The sequence below is a fragment of the Anser brachyrhynchus genome, assembly GCF_964034855.1.
Source record: "Anser brachyrhynchus genome assembly, chromosome: 1".
Classification (NCBI taxonomy): domain Eukaryota; kingdom Metazoa; phylum Chordata; class Aves; order Anseriformes; family Anatidae; genus Anser; species Anser brachyrhynchus.
Window position 1 is genome coordinate 109755184 of NC_137694.1, and position 16982 is coordinate 109772165.

Sequence of the window (16982 nt, forward strand, 5' to 3'; positions counted from 1 at the left end):
AAGTAGCATTTCAGTATATTAAAAGTTTCTCCTTTTATCAATAACCTTGCCTGAAGAATGCACTGAGGCAAACATACTCCTCTCTTCAATTCCTTCTTTTAGAAAGTGCAGTTGTCAGTTGCTAGTCTACTTTTGTCTGAACTTCAGCATGTTATCCTGTAGGGATACTCTCTATATGTCAATATTAACTCCATTGCACCAAAAGCAAGCATGCTAAATTACAGATGTTTACTGGTATGACAGAGGTGGAATATACATGCATTTACTGGAAAAGAGAAACTAAGGAGGGTAGAAAAAGAAGTTGTCCATTGTGATTTAGTACTGATTTGAGCATTTCATGAAACAATTGTTTCATTAATGGACTACTGTGTAGAAAGGAGGAAAGGTACAATGACACAGTGTGCATTTTTTTTAACATTGTCTTAAAGGAAAGGAGGAACAAGGGAGAATGAGGGATAGAAAGTGAGAAGGATGAGGGTAATTAAGAAAGACATACCAAACATAAAATATCCTATCCAATATACCTAAAAACCTATACCACTTGCCGAGGAGATCGGCTCCAGGGCAGACGTGTTCTGCGGTGGAGCGGGGGATCGGGACAGGCAGGGCTTTTTTTTCCGGCATCAAGGCCACTCGAGGGAGCCGCCAGGACCCAGCAGACCTCACGAGGGAGGCTGACGAGGTGTAGGCGGAGCCAGCAGCGTCAGTGGCGGGACATTTAAATCGGGCACCACCGCCATTTCGCAGCCACTTGCCGAGGTGATCGGCTCCGCGGCAGACGCGTTCTGCAGCAGAGCGGGGGATTGGGACAGGCAGGGCTTTTTTTTCTGGCATCGAGGCCACTCAAGGGAGCCGCCAGGACCCGGCAGCCCTCACAAGGGAGGCTGATGAGGCGTAGGTGGAGCCAGCAGCGCCCCCTCCCTGGCCTCTCGAAAGCAGCCCCTAGGGAGCATGAGCGACCAGGAGTGCGGCAAACAGAGCGGGCAAACAGGGCGTGGCGCGTCAGAAGGGAGTGGCGCAGCACTTTGCGCAGCAGTTCGCGCAAGCAGGGCGAGCAGGGAAGGCCCCTCGCCGGTCTTTTGCAGCAGCCTTTCCCTTTGGTACCTGTAACCTGCCTGTGAGGAACCTGGTCATGGTATCAACCAGGCAGAAAACCATGGCCTGCGCATCTCTTGCGGCCTCTCCAGCCACTGTCATCGATGTGGCTACGCAGACGGAGGGCTCGGGGAAACACACAGACGTCCAGGTCTTGGGCTGCAGGGTGTGCCCAAGTCTTCTGTCCGTATCCGACAGCAGCGGCGAGGGGTATGCCTGTGGGAGGTGCCCAGGTTGAAGAGCTGCTCAGCCAGGTAGCGGAGCTTCAGGAGGAGGTGAGCAGGCTCAGAAGCATCAGGGAGTCAGAGAGGGAAATTGACTGGTGGAGGTGTAATCTACCCTCCCTGAGACAGACTCATGAGCCTGCCATAGCACAAATGTCTCCTGCTACGCAGAAGACAAAAGCTCCCTCATCCCGCCAGGCAGCAGGAGGGGACCTAAGCCAAGGAGGGGAATGGAGGCAGGTTCCGGTTCGGGGGGTAGGAGAGCCCTGTCCCTGCCCACCTCACCTTCCCATCTACCCTTATATAACAGGTACGAAGCTCTAGAACATGACAACCAGAACAATGAAGCAGGCGAAAGCCCGTCCTGGTTGGTGAGGATGCCTAAGGCAAGGTCCCCTACCCCCCACATTGCTACATCAGCTCTTAAAAAAGAAAGAAGGGTTATTGTCATGGGGGACTCCCTTTTGAAAGGGACAGAGGGCCCAATATGCCGACTGGACCCTACCCACAGGGAAGTCTGTTGCCTCCCTGGGGCTCGGTACGGCCCACTGACTACTACCCGCTACTGGTCTTTCGGGCTGGTAATGACGAGGTAGCAACGAGAAGTCCGAGAGCGATCAAAAGGGACTTTAGGTCTTTGGGGCGACTACTTAAAGGATCAGTAGGGGCACAGGTTGTACTTGCCTCTGTCCTTCCGATAGGAGGGATCGAACCTGACAAGCAGACTCGTCACATTAACACGTGGCTTTGGGACTGGTGCAACTGGCAGAATTTTGGGTTTTTCGATCACGGGAAGGTCTATGCGACCCCGGGCTTGCTGGCACCAAATGGGATGCGCCTCTCTTAGAGAGGGATGAGGATATTTGCTCAGGAGTTGGTTGGGCTGATAGAAAGGGCTTTAAACTAGAGTCGAAGGGGGAAGGGGATAGAACCAGGCACACCGGTGATGAGCTAAGGGATGGTGTGCTAGAATCAGAGGGACAGTGTGCTAGTGAGGCCCTTCGGTCGGATACACAAGGTGCTGCGTGTAGGGAAGCGCATTTGAAGTGCTTCTACACAAACACACACAGTATGAGGAATAAAATGGATGAGCTAGAAGTCTTGGCCCAGTCCCACAGCTGCGACATCATCAGCATAAGCGAAACCTGGTGGGATGAGTCCTGTGGCTGATGTGCTGCAATAGATGGTTACAGGCTCTTCAGGAGGGACAGTCAGGGTAGGCGAAGTGGTGGGGTGGCGATGTATGTGAAGAATGGGCTGGACTGTGTCGAACTTCAAGTTGGCGATGGCAAAGTTGAGAGCCTCTGGGTGAGGATTAAGGGACGAACAAATAAAGGGGATGTTGTTGTAGGAGTCTATTACAGACCACCTGGCCAGGACGACAACGCCGATGAATTATTCTTTGCAGAACTAAGAGATTCCTCAAGATCAACTCCCCTTGTCCTAATGGGGGATTTTAAATTGCCAGAAGTCAACTGGGATCACCACATGGCTGACACGAGCAAGTCCAGGAGGTTCATAAAGCACCTAGATGATAACTTCTTGGTGCATGTGCTAAGCGAGCCAACTAGGAAAGGCGCCCTCCTAGATCTGTTGCTGGAGAACAGAGAGGGTCTTGTGGGAGACGTGGCAATTGGCGGCCGTCTCGGTCATAGTGACCATGAAGTGGTTGAGTTTAGAATTTATGGTGACAGAAGGAAAACAGCCACCGAAACTTCAGCCCTGGATGTGGGGAAAGCAGACTTCAGGCTGCTGAGGGAATTAGTCAGCAAGGTCCCCTGGGAAACTGCTTTTGAAGGCATTGGTGTCCACCAGTGCTGGTTCATCTTTAAGCACTGCCTCCTAAAAGCACAAGATCAGGCGATTCCAAAATATCGGAAGTCAGGCAAGTGGGGCAGAAGGCCGGCCTGGCTGACCAGGGATCTTCTACTGGAGCTTAGGTGAAAAAAGAAGGTGTACGGCTGATGGAAGGAGGGTCATGCGATGATGAAGGACTACAGGGATGCTGTTTGTGTTTGTAGGGAGAAAATTTGTGTGGCCAAAGCCCAACTAGAGTTGAAGCTGGCCATGTCTGTGAGAGACAGTAAAAAAGGTTTTTTTAGATATGTGAACAGAAAAAGGAGAACCAAAGAAAACATAGGTCCGATACTTGACGGGGAGGGTCTCCTCACAGGCAATGACATAGGCAAAGCAGAGACGTTTAATGCCTTCTTTGCCTCTGTCTTCAACGCTGATGATGGGCTTCGGGACCCAGGGTACTCTGAGCTGGAGGACCATGACGGTGGGAATGACAAACACCCAACCAACCCTGAATGGATTTGCTGCTCCACCTGGATCCATACAAGTCCATGGGTCCGGATGGGGTTCATCCCAGGGTGCTTAAAGAACTGGCAGACATCATCGCAGGACCTCTCTCAATTATTTTTCAGCGATCTTGGGAATCTGGAGAGGTCCCAGTAGACTGGAAGCTGGCAAATGTTGTGCCAATTTTCAAGAAGGGTAAGAAAGAAGACCCTAGCAATTACAGGCCTGTCAGTCTCACGTCAGTGCCTGGTAAAATTATGGAGAAGATGATCCTTGAAGTTATTGAGGCGCACCTGGGGGACAATGCAGTCATTGGTCGCAGCCAACATGGGTTCATGAGGGGTAGGTCCTGCCTAACAAATTTGATTTCTTTTTATGATAAGATCACCCATCTAGTTGATCAAGGGAAACCAGCTGATGTGATCTTTTTGGACTTCAGCAAAGCTTTTGACACGATTTCCCATAGGATCCTACTGGACAAATTGTCCAGCATAGAGCTAAACAAAACCATCATACGATGGGTGAGCAATTGGCTGACGGGCAGGGCTCAAAGGGTTGTGGTGAATGGGGCCACATCTGGCTGGCGGATGGTCACTAGTGGGGTCCCTCAAGGCTCCATTTTAGGGCCAGTCCTCTTCAATGTCTTTATAAATGATTTGGATGTAGGACTAGAAGGTGTTCTGAGCAAATTTGCCGACGACACCAAACTTGGAGGAGTTGTGGACTCGGATGAGGGTGGAAAGGCCTTGCAGAGAGATCTGGACAGATTGGAGAGCTGGGCAATCACCAACCACATGAAGTTTAACAAAAGCAAGTGCTGGGTCCTGCACCTGGGACGGGGCAACCCTGGCTATACGTACAGACTGGGCGATGAGACGCTGGAGAGCAGCCCTGCAGAGAGGGATCTGGGGGTTGTGGTTGACAGCAAGTTGAATATGAGCCACCAGTGTGCCCTGGCAGCCAGGAGGGCCAACCATATCCTGGGATGCATCAAGCACGGCATTGCTAGTCGGTCGAGGGAGGTGATTGTCCCGCTCTACTCTGTGCTGGTGCGGCCTCACCTCGAGTACTGTGTGCAGTTCTGGGCACCGCAGTACAAGAAGGACATTAAACTGTTGGAGAGTGTCCAGAGGAGGGCGATGAAGATGGTGAAGGCCCTAGAGGGGAAGACATATGAGGAGCGGCTGAGGTCACTTGGCCTGTTCAGCCTGGAGAAGAGGAGGCTGAGGGGGGACCTCATCGCAGTTTACAACTTCCTCGCGAGAGGGAGTGGAGAGGCAGGTGACCTATTCTCTGTTATCACCAGTGACAGGACCCATGGGAACGATGTGAAGCTGAGGCAGGGGAAGTTTGGGCTGGACATGAGGAAGAGGTTCTTCGCCGAGAGGGTGGTAGCACACTGGAACAGGCTCCCCAGTGAAGTAGTCACTGCACCAAGCCCATCTGAATTTAAGAAGAGATTGGACTGTGCACTTAGTCACATGGTCTAAACTTTTGGGCAGACCTGTGCAGTGCCAGGAGTTGGACTTGATGATCCTTATGGGTCCCTTCCAACTCGGGATATTCTATGATTCTATGATTCTATAATCTGAAAACAGAAAGTTTCAAAGTAGCCCAAATGTGTTCCGTTAGTGAAAGCTCAACTCATCTCCTGACTGAAAACTAATTTGGATTATATGTATACAATTCAACTAAATATCAAATTGAAAATGACAGAAATCAGTAACCTTTCTGAATTCTAGGAAAACAGGTGGCTGATTAAATATTTTACTTTAATAGCAGCTGCTTTTTAATTCTGTACAGTAAAAGACTTTTCATTAGGGAAACTCTTTTATGGCAAAAAAAAGGGTAAGATCTCATAAAGTTGACATTGCTGCAGCTTTTCAAATACAGCTTGAGAGAAAAAAAAATCTTGAGAAGAGAAATACCTCCTGATTAACTAGCCTATGAAATATAAAGAAACATTTGTGGACAGTTAGCAGCATTTTTAAAGCAGGACATGGAGGCTCTACAATTTCTTGATCAGTGTGACGGATTGATGTTACATTCATTGGCATGTTCAGTAGAAGGGATATACCTACTCCTCAGTGGTGACACAAAGGCAGGCTGTCACGAAGTATGTCCTGCAGTGTTGTGTTCAGCTGCTAGTTTGGTTTTAGAAAATTCAAATCTAGGGCTGGTGGACACTGAATATGTGTAAATCATTTGAAAGGGATCCATCCGGCCTTTCATCTTGATGAGCCAGCAGTTTTTATTTCAATACTTGTAACCTCGTACTTGTTCAGTACTTGTATGAGACTTGTACAGTCTCATAATAAGTACCATATCCTATGACTTGCTCAGAAATACTGTCTTTATTTACAGTAAGTTTCAGATCAAGCAATGTGCGCAAGGTTAGGATGCATGAACTCTACAGAGGCAAAGAAGCCAAATGAAGTAGTAGGGTCGTCACAACTTATGGCTTGCATTCCAAGGTGTTTCTGAGGAGCCCAGATACTAATGAATGCTTTATGTTGGGCTTTGTATGATGTGATGCCAAGTCTGAGGAAAGGCTTTCCCCTCTCGCAGGCACAAGCATATATCTCTGCCACAACGAGAAAACAGCTGAAGCCTACTTTCCAACTCCAGGCAGATCAGGAACAGAGCTATACAAAGGGAATCCCTGTGCTCTGATTGAAATAATCATGCTTTACAAAAATGCCATATGGATATTTTGTCTTCCTCACATTAAGTCTGATTGGTTGACAAACATTTTAAATAACAGAATGAGGAAGATTTGCATAATTACACTATATTTTTGAGAACTACACAAAGAATGTGCATATTTTGATTTGGCTTCTCATGTAACTTTGCTTTTATTGGCTTCTCTTTTCATATCTCTCAGGCTGTTGCCCAGCAACAAAAATGTCACAGAAGCTATTCACATCTATCTAGTGGAAAAGTCTGTCCAAGACTAGAGAAAATAAGTTATCTGAAAACGTCTTTCCTATTCTAAATGAATCAAATTATGTATTTATCTATCTATCTATCTATCTATCTATCTATCTATCTATCTATCTATTTACCTATAGCAAGCTGTTATCATTCTTTTTGTTTCTTTTTCCCCATCAGTCATGTTCACTGTTTTGTACTTCAATGATCAGATACACTTAAAGGAGAGGAAGACTTTTATGACTCCATTAATGTTATTTAATGTATCATTTCATAAAAGTAGAATGGAAGTCAAAAGGGAAAGACTTTTGGATCTGGAAAGCTTATCACAAGTTCTGTGGTTAGGGTCTGCTACAAAACTGAGCTTTTATTTTCTACATTTCAATGTGCACAGTTTTCAGACATGAAAATCTTAGCTTTAGTTAAATCAGATACAGGTCCTCATTGGAAAATAACAGTGAGTCACACATTTTAAAGTTGCTTCATATCTGAAAAGAGTGAAAACCACTGGACTAACTGACAGCAGTTCCCCTAATAACCAATATGCACATTAAGAAAAAACAATAATAAAAACAACACAATATTTTTTCCAGTTACCTCAAAGGCAGAAAACATGAAAGGAATACCCTAAAATGTTAAAGCAACACTGATCTTAGTTTATTTTTACAACTAAACTGACTGTGTCATGTTTGAGTTAAAAAATTCTGCAATGAAACACTTGTCACTATAAATTTGATATGTTCCTTCAAATAATAGAATGGTGTTATACTGGAACCAACTTTTTTATTATTTTTTTTTTGCTATAGATCCTTTTGTTCTGTGTTCATGTTATATAAATATGAAATATATATATATATATTGTAGAACAATAATTTAGGTTTCAATGGACCTCCAAAGGCCACATTGTCCAAACCCATGCTCAGAGTAGGCTGGTGGTTTTCTTAAATCTTAAAAAGTGTGGGTGGAAGGACCATGCAGTTGGCTCAGCATTCACAAGACCTGTGAATCAAAATTGGGAACCAAAAGACAACATCAGAAGGTGCCTTCTAAGTAGCCAATCTCATGGTGATTAGAAGAGATGGAGCAGGCTTGCGTATGGCTTCCTACCTAACTAACATGAAGAGAGCACAAGTGACTAGGAGATCGTTAAACAGAATGAGCAAAGGAACTAGGACAGCTGGTGTGGAAAGGAGTCCATGAGGGGTCATTTAAGACTGCATGTGACTACTAGTTTTTGGGTGGTGATGTGCCACAGGACCTGCCCTGCACTCATAGCAGTGACCGCCTTCTGGCACGCTAGAGGCCTTGACTCAGGCAGAAGCTTGGACGGGATGCACTAATCCAAACCTGCCTTACTTTGTGAAAAAGATAAGAGAAGATGACCTTAAAAGATTCCTTCCAAACTAAATTCACTATGAATATTAAAAGGCAGTGGTTTCTGCCATAACATTTTTTAATATATATATTTTTAGATTCTTTCTTTTATGGGCTCACATAATAGATGTGTTTTTTGTTGTTGTTGTTCGTTCTTTTTTTTTTTTTACCCAGCAGTTGAAAATGTTAGCATATACTTCAAATTAATTTAAGATGCAAGAAAAATACTGTGTTCTGTTAAATTTGAGGATATTGAGGATAAAGTCAAAAAAATTTAACTTCCAAGGTCATGGTTCTAAATGCTGTTTTAGTCAAAAAGTGTAAGTTAAAAAGTTATTTTTATTTGTAGTTAGTAGATAGTTGACAGAGCAGAGCAACTGAAACATACAAGTTAACCGATCTGCAAACATATTGTCCTGGTTCCAGTTAGGACAGAGTTAATTTTCCCTCATAGTAGCTGGTAGGGTGCTATGTTTTGAATTAGGATGAGAAGAGCGCTGATAACATGCTGATGTTTCAATTGTTGCAGAGCAGTGTTTACACCAGGCCAAGGACTTTTCGGCTTCTCGCTCTGTCCTGCCAGCGAGCAGGCTAGGGGTGCAGCAGGAGCTGGGAGGGGACAGACCCAGGACAGCTGACCCAAACTGGCCAAAGGGGTATTCCATACCATCTGACGTCATGCTAAACAATATATAGGGGTGGCTGGCCGGGGTGGGGGGCCGGCTGCTCGGGGATAGGCTGGGCATCGGTCAGCGGGTGGTGAGCAATTGCGTTGTGCATCACTTGTTTTCTTACACATTATTATTATTAATACTATTATCATTATCACTATTATTATTATTATTGTTATTATTATATTCCTGTCTTAATAAACTGTCTTTATCTCAACTCACCGGCTTCACTTTCCTGTTTCTCTCCCCCATCCCAGAGAGGGAGGGGGGAGGGTGAGCGAACGGCTGTGTGGTGTTTAGCTGCCAGCCGGGTTAAACCACAACAGCCCTTTTGGCGCCCAACGTGGGGCATGAAGGGTTGAGATATCGACAAATTTGACCAGAGTGTGTTAAACTAAAATTGGTATAAGTATTGGACCTGCTTAATAGTTGCTAGTCACGATGTTGATTGCCTTAATCTCCAGTCTGCTGTACCTGTATTCCAAATTGAGTTTTATGGTGCGTTACTTTCTGTATGTGCTCCCTGTTGCACTGTTTATCCTTTCCGGGCCCTGGTTTAAGATTGTTATGGTACTGTGCGGTGTAACAATGGCTTATGAAATGACGAAATATCTGGTCACGACTTTAACCTGGTATTTGTACTCAGCACTGACGTCGACTCTATACTTTGGAACCCATATCTCGGAAACTATTAGCAATTACACCTATTGCCTGTTTTCGTTAGGGAGCCAATCTGTGAAGGGGACAGGGGAAGACATGTTTCCCTACCTGTTCACTCTCCCTTTCTCCTTCACCACCCTCTTATCCCCCGAGCTAGTTACGGTGGTTCTCCGAGATGTTGAATATCCTTGGGATACTCAGACCAGCCTGCTCTTGTTGTTATGTCTCCTGAATGCGCTTCAGGTTTTGTTGAGGGTTAAACAACTACTTAGGAATCTCATCCGGAGATCTGTCTTGAGGCGGGATAGTTGCGAGTGGCAGGGAGTGTGGGAGGATATGGGCAGGTTTCTAGAGCAGTGGTCGCCTCCAGTGTTTTGGACATTCACCCCTGAACAACTGCAAAATCCTAAAAAGCTGGCAGAATGCTTGAAAAAAAGGTGTCATGACTCTGGCAGTTCCAAAGTGACACAAATCACTGTAGCGTGCTGGGGTCTGGCTTGTGCCTATCGAGCTGCAATTGATGCTACTAGCAACCTAGCTCCCGCTCCTGCAGCCGCTCCAGCTCCTGCAGCCGCTCCAGCTCCTGCAGCCGCTCCAGCTCCAGCTCCTGCAGCCACTCCAGTTCCAGCTCCTGCAGCTGCTCCAGCTCCAGCTCCTGCAGCCGCTCCAGCTCCAGCTCCTGCAGCCACTCCAGTTCCAGCTCCTGCAGCTGCTCCAGCTCCAGCTCCTGCAGCTACTCCCGCTCCAGCTCCTGCAGCCGCTCCAGTTCCAGCTCCTGCAGCTACTCCAGCTCCAGCTCCTGCAGCCGCTCCAGCTCCTGCAGCCGCTCCAGTTCCAGCTCCTGCAGCCGCTCCAGCCCCTGCAGCCGCTCCAGCCCCTGCAGCTGCTCCAGCTCCAGCTCCCGCAGCCACTCCAGCCCCTGCAGCAGCTCCAGCTCCTGCAGCTGCTCCCACTCCTGTGTCTGGGTCAGAGAAACGAGCTGTAGCAGTGCAAGTTGACCCCGCAGAGGGTATTCCAACCCCTGTGGCAGACCCTGTATCTGGGTTAGAGAAACGAGCTGTAGCAGTGCAAGTTGCCCCTGTAGACAAGGTGAAAAAATGGTATAGAGGCTCAGGTCGTTTAGAACGCAGACAGTCTTCTGCTAAGTCTGGGCATAGTGAAGACGAGGCTGGGCCATCAAAGGTGCAGGAGACTGAAGATGAGGATGAGGATGTCAAAAAATCATCAGTAACTACCCGGACTCTATACCAGCGTGAGCTACGAGATGTGCGAAAAGATTTTGGTCGCTGTATAGGTGAGCAGCTTGTCACCTGGCTGCTCCGGTGCTGGGACACGGGAGCCAATTATGTGGAATTAGAGGGCAAGGAAGCCAGGCGGCTGGGATCCCTTGCTAGGGACGCATGCATTGACAAAGCAATTGGAGATGGAGCACGACCTCGCAGCCTCTGGAGGCGTCTCCTGTCAGCTGTTCAGGAAAGGTATCCCTTCAAGGAAGAACTTGTATGTCTACCAGGCAAATGGACCACCATGGAGAAGGGAATTCAGTACCTGAGGGAATTGGCCGTACGGGAAGTCATTTATAAGGACCTAGACGACGCACAAACATCCGCAGATCCAGATGCAGTCCGGTGTACACCACCTATGTGGCGGAAGTTTGTACGGAGTGCACCATCATCATATGCCAGCTCATTGGCAATACTAGCCTGGAAAGCAGAGGAGAATCCCCCAGTGAATGACGTGGCTAAATTACTCCGGCAGTACGAAGGAAATCTCTCCTCTTCCCTACAGGCCTGTGTCTCGGCTGTGGAGAAACTCTCTGAAGAGGTCCACCAACTTAAAGAGAATTTATCTTCCCCTCCACCTGAACGAACCAGTGTCCACCAGCTAAAAGAGAATGCTTTGCAGAAACTTTCTGAAAAGATCCACCAACTTGAAGAGAGATTATTTTCCTCCCCACCTGTACAAACCAGTGTCTCAGCTATTAGGGGTAAACGTTCATCTATGCAAGGAAGACAATATGATGGGCACACACACCGCGCCACCCTGTGGTTTTACCTACGTGACCATGGAGAGGACATGAGAAAATGGGATGGAAAATCTACTGCGACCCTAGAGGCACGGGTACGTGAATTGCAAAGGAAAACAATTGGGAAAAAGGAGTTCTCTGAAAAGTTTGCTGCTCCAACTTCCAGCAGGCAGTCCTTTAAACACAGAAACGAAGATTCTGACCAGGACTAGAGGGGCCCTGCCTCCAGCCAGGGGGAGGAAAGGGACAATCGAGTTTATTGGACTGTGTGGATTCGATGGCCTGGCACGTCAGACGCACAGAAGTATAAGGCTTTGGTAGACACCGGTGCACAATGTACTCTAATGCCATCAAGCTATAAAGGGCCAGAGCCCATCTGTATTTATGGTGTGATGGGGGGATCCCAGCAGTTAACTGTATTGGAGGCTGAAGTGAGTCTAACCGGTAATGAGTGGCAAAAGCACCGTATTGTGACTGGCCCAGATGCTCCATGCATCCTTGGCATAGACTATCTTAGAAGAGGATATTTCAAGGACCCAAAAGGGTTCCGCTGGGCTTTTGGCATAGCTGCCTTGGAGACAGAGGACATTAAACAGTTGTCTACCTTGCCTGGTCTCTCAGAGGACCCTTCTGTTGTGGGGTTGCTGAGGGTTGAAGAACAGCAAGTGCCGATCGCTACCACAGCTGTGCACCGGCGGCAATATCGCACCAACCGAGACTCCCTGATTCCCATCCATAAGCTAATTCGTCAACTGGAGAGCCAAGGAGTGATCAGCAAGACTCATTCACCTTTTATTTGTCCCATATGGCCAGTGCGAAAGTCTAATGGTGAGTGGAGACTAACAGTGGACTATCGTGGCCTGAACGAAGTCACGCCACCACTGAGTGCTGCAGTGCCGGACATGCTAGAACTCCAGTATGAACTGGAATCAAAGGCAGCCAAGTGGTATGCCACAATTGATATCGCTAATGCATTTTTCTCCATCCCTCTAGCAGCACAGTGCAGGCCACAGTTTGCTTTCGCTTGGAGGGGAGTCCAATATACTTGGAATCGGCTGCCCCAGGGGTGGAAACACAGCCCTACCATTTGCCATGGACTGATCCAGTCTGCGCTGGAGCAGGGGGAAGCTCCTGAACACCTGCAGTACATCGATGACATCATTGTGTGGGGTGACACTGCAGAAGAAGTTTTCGAGAAAGGGAAGAAAATAGTCCAAATCCTTCTGAAGGCCGGTTTTGCCATAAAACAGAATAAAGTTAAAGGACCTGCACGAGAGATCCAGTTTTTAGGAATAAAATGGCAAGATGGACGTCGTCAAAGCCCAATGGATGTGATCAACAAAATAACAGCTATGTCTCCACCAGCTAGCAAAAAAGAAACACAAACTTTCCTAGGTGTCGTGGGGTTTTGGAGAATGCATATTCCAAATTACAGTCTGATTGTAAACCCGCTCTACCAAGTAACCCGTAAGAAGAATGCTTTTGAATGGGGCCCTGATCAACGACAAGCCTTTGAACAAATTAAGCAGGAAATAGTTCATGCAGTAGCCCTCGGGCCAGTCCGAACAGGACCAGATGTAAAGAATGTGCTCTACACTGCAGCCGGGGAGAATGGTCCCACCTGGAGCCTCTGGCAGAAAGAACCTGGGGAAACTCGAGGTCGACCCCTGGGGTTTTGGAGTCGGGGATACAGAGGATCTGAAGCCCGCTATACTCCAACTGAAAAGGAGATATTGGCAGCATATGAAGGAGTTCGATCTGCTTCGGAAGTGGTCGGTACTGAAGCGCAGCTCCTCCTGGCACCCCGACTGCCGGTACTAGGCTGGATGTTCAAAGGAAGGGTCCCCTCTACACATCATGCAACTGATGCTACATGGAGCAAGTGGGTTGCACTGATTACTCAGCAGGCTCGAATAGGAAACCCCAGTCGCCCAGGAATCTTGGAGGTGATTATGGACTGGCCAGAAGGCAAATACTTTGGGATATCATCAGAGGAGGAGGTGGTTCGTGCTGAAGAAGCCCCACTGTACAACAAGCTACCGGAAAATGGGAAGAAATATGCCTTGTTCACTGACGGGTCCTGTCGTATTGTGGGAAAGCATCGGAGATGGAAAGCTGCTGTATGGAGTCCTACACGACGAGTTGCAGAGGCTGCTGAGGGAGAAGGTGAATCGAGTCAGTTTACAGAAGTGAAAGCCATTCAGCTGGCTTTAGATATTGCTGAACGAGAAAAGTGGCCAGTTCTCTATCTCTATACTGACTCATGGATGGTAGCAAATGCCCTGTGGGGGTGGTTACAGCAATGGAAGCAGAACAACTGGCAGCGCAGGGGCAAGCCCATCTGGGCTGCGGCATTGTGGCAAGATATTGCTGCCCGGGTAGAGAACCTGGTTGTAAAGGTACACCATGTAGATGCTCATGTGCCCAAGAATCGGGCTACTGAAGAACATCAAAACAACCAGCAGGTGGATCAGGCTGCTAAGATTGAAGTGGCTCAGGTGGACCTGGACTGGCAACATAAAGGTGAATTATTTATAGCCCGATGGGCCCATGACACCTCAGGCCATCAAGGTAGAGATGCAACATAGAGATGGGCTCGTGATCGAGGGGTGGACCTGACCATGGACACTATAGCACAGGTTATTCATGACTGTGAAACATGTGCTGCAATCAAGCAATCCAAACGGTCAAAGCCTCTTTGGTATGGAGGACGATGGCTGAAATATAAATATGGAGAGGCCTGGCAAATTGATTACATCACACTCCCTCAAACCCGCAACGGCAAGCGCCACGTACTTACAATGGTGGAAGCAAACACCGGATGGCTGGAAACATATCCTGTGCCCCATGCCACCGCCCGGAACACTATCCTGGGCCTTGAAAAGCAAGTCCTATGGCAACATGGCACCCCAGAGAGAATTGAGTCAGACAACGGGACCCATTTCCGAAACAACCTTATAGACACTTGGGCCAAAGAACATGGTATTGAGTGGGTGTATCACATCCCCTATCATGCACCAGCCTCTGGAAAAGTTGAACGATACAATGGACTGTTGAAGACTACACTGAAAGCAATGGGTGCTGGGACATTCAAAAATTGGGATACACATTTGGCAAAAGTCACCTGGTTAGTCAATACCAGGGGATCTGCCAACTGAGCTGGACCTGCCCAATCAAACCTGTTACGCACTGTAGAAGGGGTTAAAGTTCCTGTAGTGCACGTAAGAAACATGCTGGGTAAAACAGTCTGGGCTACTCCTGCCTCAGGAAAAGGCAAACCCATTCGTGGAATTGCTTTTGCTCAGGGACCTGGATGCACTTGGTGGGTAATGCAAAAGAATGGGGAGGTCCGGTGTGTACCTCAAGGGGATTTGATACTGGGTGAGAATAGCCCATGAGTTGAATTGTAGTATGTTAATTATTATATAATACTGTATGTCATCACTACCATGATTGCTATATATCATAGATGAAAATGGTGATTAAGTAGAATGTATTGGAAAGAGTGTAACCTGAGCATGACATAAATGGTATGGAATAAGGGGTGGATATCTGTCCTGGTTCCAGTTAGGACAGAGTTAAGTAGCTCATAGTAGCTGGTAGGGTGCTATGTTTTGGATTAGGATGAGAAGAGCGCTGATAACATGCTGATGTTTTAATTGTTGCAGAGCAGTGTTTACATCAGGCCAAGGACTTTTCGGCTTCTCGCTCTGTCCTGCCAGCGAGCAGGCTGGGGGTGCAGCAGGAGCTGGGAGGGGACAGACCCAGGACAGCTGACCCAAACTGGCCAAAGGGGTATTCCATACCATCTGACGTCATGCTAAACAATATATAGGGGTGGCTGGCCGGGGTGGGAGGGCCGGCTGCTCGGGGATAGGCTGGGCATCGGTCAACGGGTGGTGAGCAATTGCATTGTGCATCACTTGTTTTCTTACACATTATTATTATTAATACTATTATCATTATCACTATTATTATTATTATTGTTATTATTATATTCCTGTCTTAATAAACTGTCTTTATCTCAACTCACCGGCTTCACTTTCCCGTTTCTCTCCCCCATCCCAGAGAGGGAGGGGGGAGGGTGAGCGAACGGCTGTGTGGTGTTTAGCTGCCAGCCGGGTTAAACCACAACACATATATATGTACAATTTGTCTATGTATATAAATATATAAATGTACACACAAACAACCATGAGTAAAACAGTATTAAAAATACATGGAGAGCTGGTTCTCCTAATTATATGTGTTAAATGAACATCCAGTTACCAAGTTTTTCCTCACAGTCTAAGGGCCATGAATGGCAGGTCTAAATATCACTCTGCTGAAAAACATCTAATGGGTGGAACATATGTTCATTTTATTAAATAGAGTAAGTATATACTCATTCAGTACGAATTAAGATGGTGTCCTCTTGGATCTCCTACAGTATACAGAAAAGGTGGTCATTGACCTAGGACTTTTCAAGAGTAGTCTTCCAACCACATTTAGGTTTTGTGTTAACTGGCAAAAACAGACTGTCAGGAAAGACTGATAGAGGAACACTGATTAATGTGAAATTCTGAGGAAACTATAGACAGGAATCTTGTACTAAATCTGATATGCAATCAGTATAAGGTAGCCTCAATTTTCACTTGTCTCTGGTCTGCCAGAATCCTGCCTTCAGTGAGGTTAGATGGAAAGAATAAATGGGCATGAATATCTTGCTATTAAACACGTTACACTGACAACTCTGAATAAAGAAAGGGTACTATACTTTTTGGAAGTAACTAGGCCATTCCCCTGAGAAGATTCTTGAGAATGCCACATAAAAAGGCTGTTCTGAGGGGTGACTCACTGAGCAAGAGATATTCAAAATAAGTGCAGGTCTTGCCTGCTCTAATGACACCAAGTCTGTCAATGTGATTTGGAAAATAATGGACAGTTGGGCTTCATGGTGTCAAGGGATAAAATTGATAATTATGTTGGTGACTCTGATAAACTTTTGGGTCTACTGCTGCTTCTTACACCTGTACCCAGATGAAGACTGCATATGCTGCTGTTGTTGACAAATTCAGCATAAAAACTCAGTGATTAAAGAGTTTGTCTTGAAATGTTTTCATGAAAGTGCATGTGAAGTGGAACTGAAATCATACTTTATCATATGCTAGTTGGACCTACAGTAGTGTTGACAAAACTACAAGTTTTAAGCATAAAGAATTCCTTTTGTGGGTCTAGTACATATCTAAGAATTTTTAACTTTAAGGATTTTCCATTTTAATTGGAACTGTCATTCAAAGTGTGGGACATGTGTCTGTGTTATTTATTAAAATAATGAATTGCTTCTTTTTTTCCTTGTTGTAAAATGAGGATGGAATCAACAAGCTAGCACTGAAAAATAGTTTTGTTTCTAGAAGTGCAAAAGTTTGAGGAAGGACTTAAAGAGTGATAGGTTAATCTTTATTCATGTAGAAAACAAATGATTCTGTAAGTCAAGTGATAGTCTTTCTATATGATAACTTGATTTCTGTAAAGGATGGACAATATGTTTCACTGTTGCAGTTTATATGCTTAAGGGTCTATGACAGTCATTCTTAATGAGAAGATTTAAAAAAAAAAAAGAGAGAGAGAGAGAGAGAGAGAGAGAGAGAGAGAAACCTGCTCATCCCAATCTGGAGTGGACAGTTACTCATCTCACACCCCGAACTTAACTTTTTA

The 16982-nt window shown here is 46.4% G+C and overlaps 1 protein-coding gene across 1 annotated transcript in view; it reads left to right on the top strand.

Annotated features, from left to right (window-relative positions):
* The window catches only part of LOC308195819 (uncharacterized protein), a 219717-nt gene extending 203550 nt beyond the window's left edge, over positions 1-16167 (top strand). The window contains exon 2 of the mRNA XM_080593868.1: positions 11525-16167. Coding sequence (XP_080449994.1) covers positions 11525-13873 — 2349 coding nt within the window. The 3' untranslated portion in view covers positions 13874-16167. The remainder of the gene's footprint in view (positions 1-11524) is intronic.
* Positions 16168-16982: the final 815 nt, after the last annotated feature.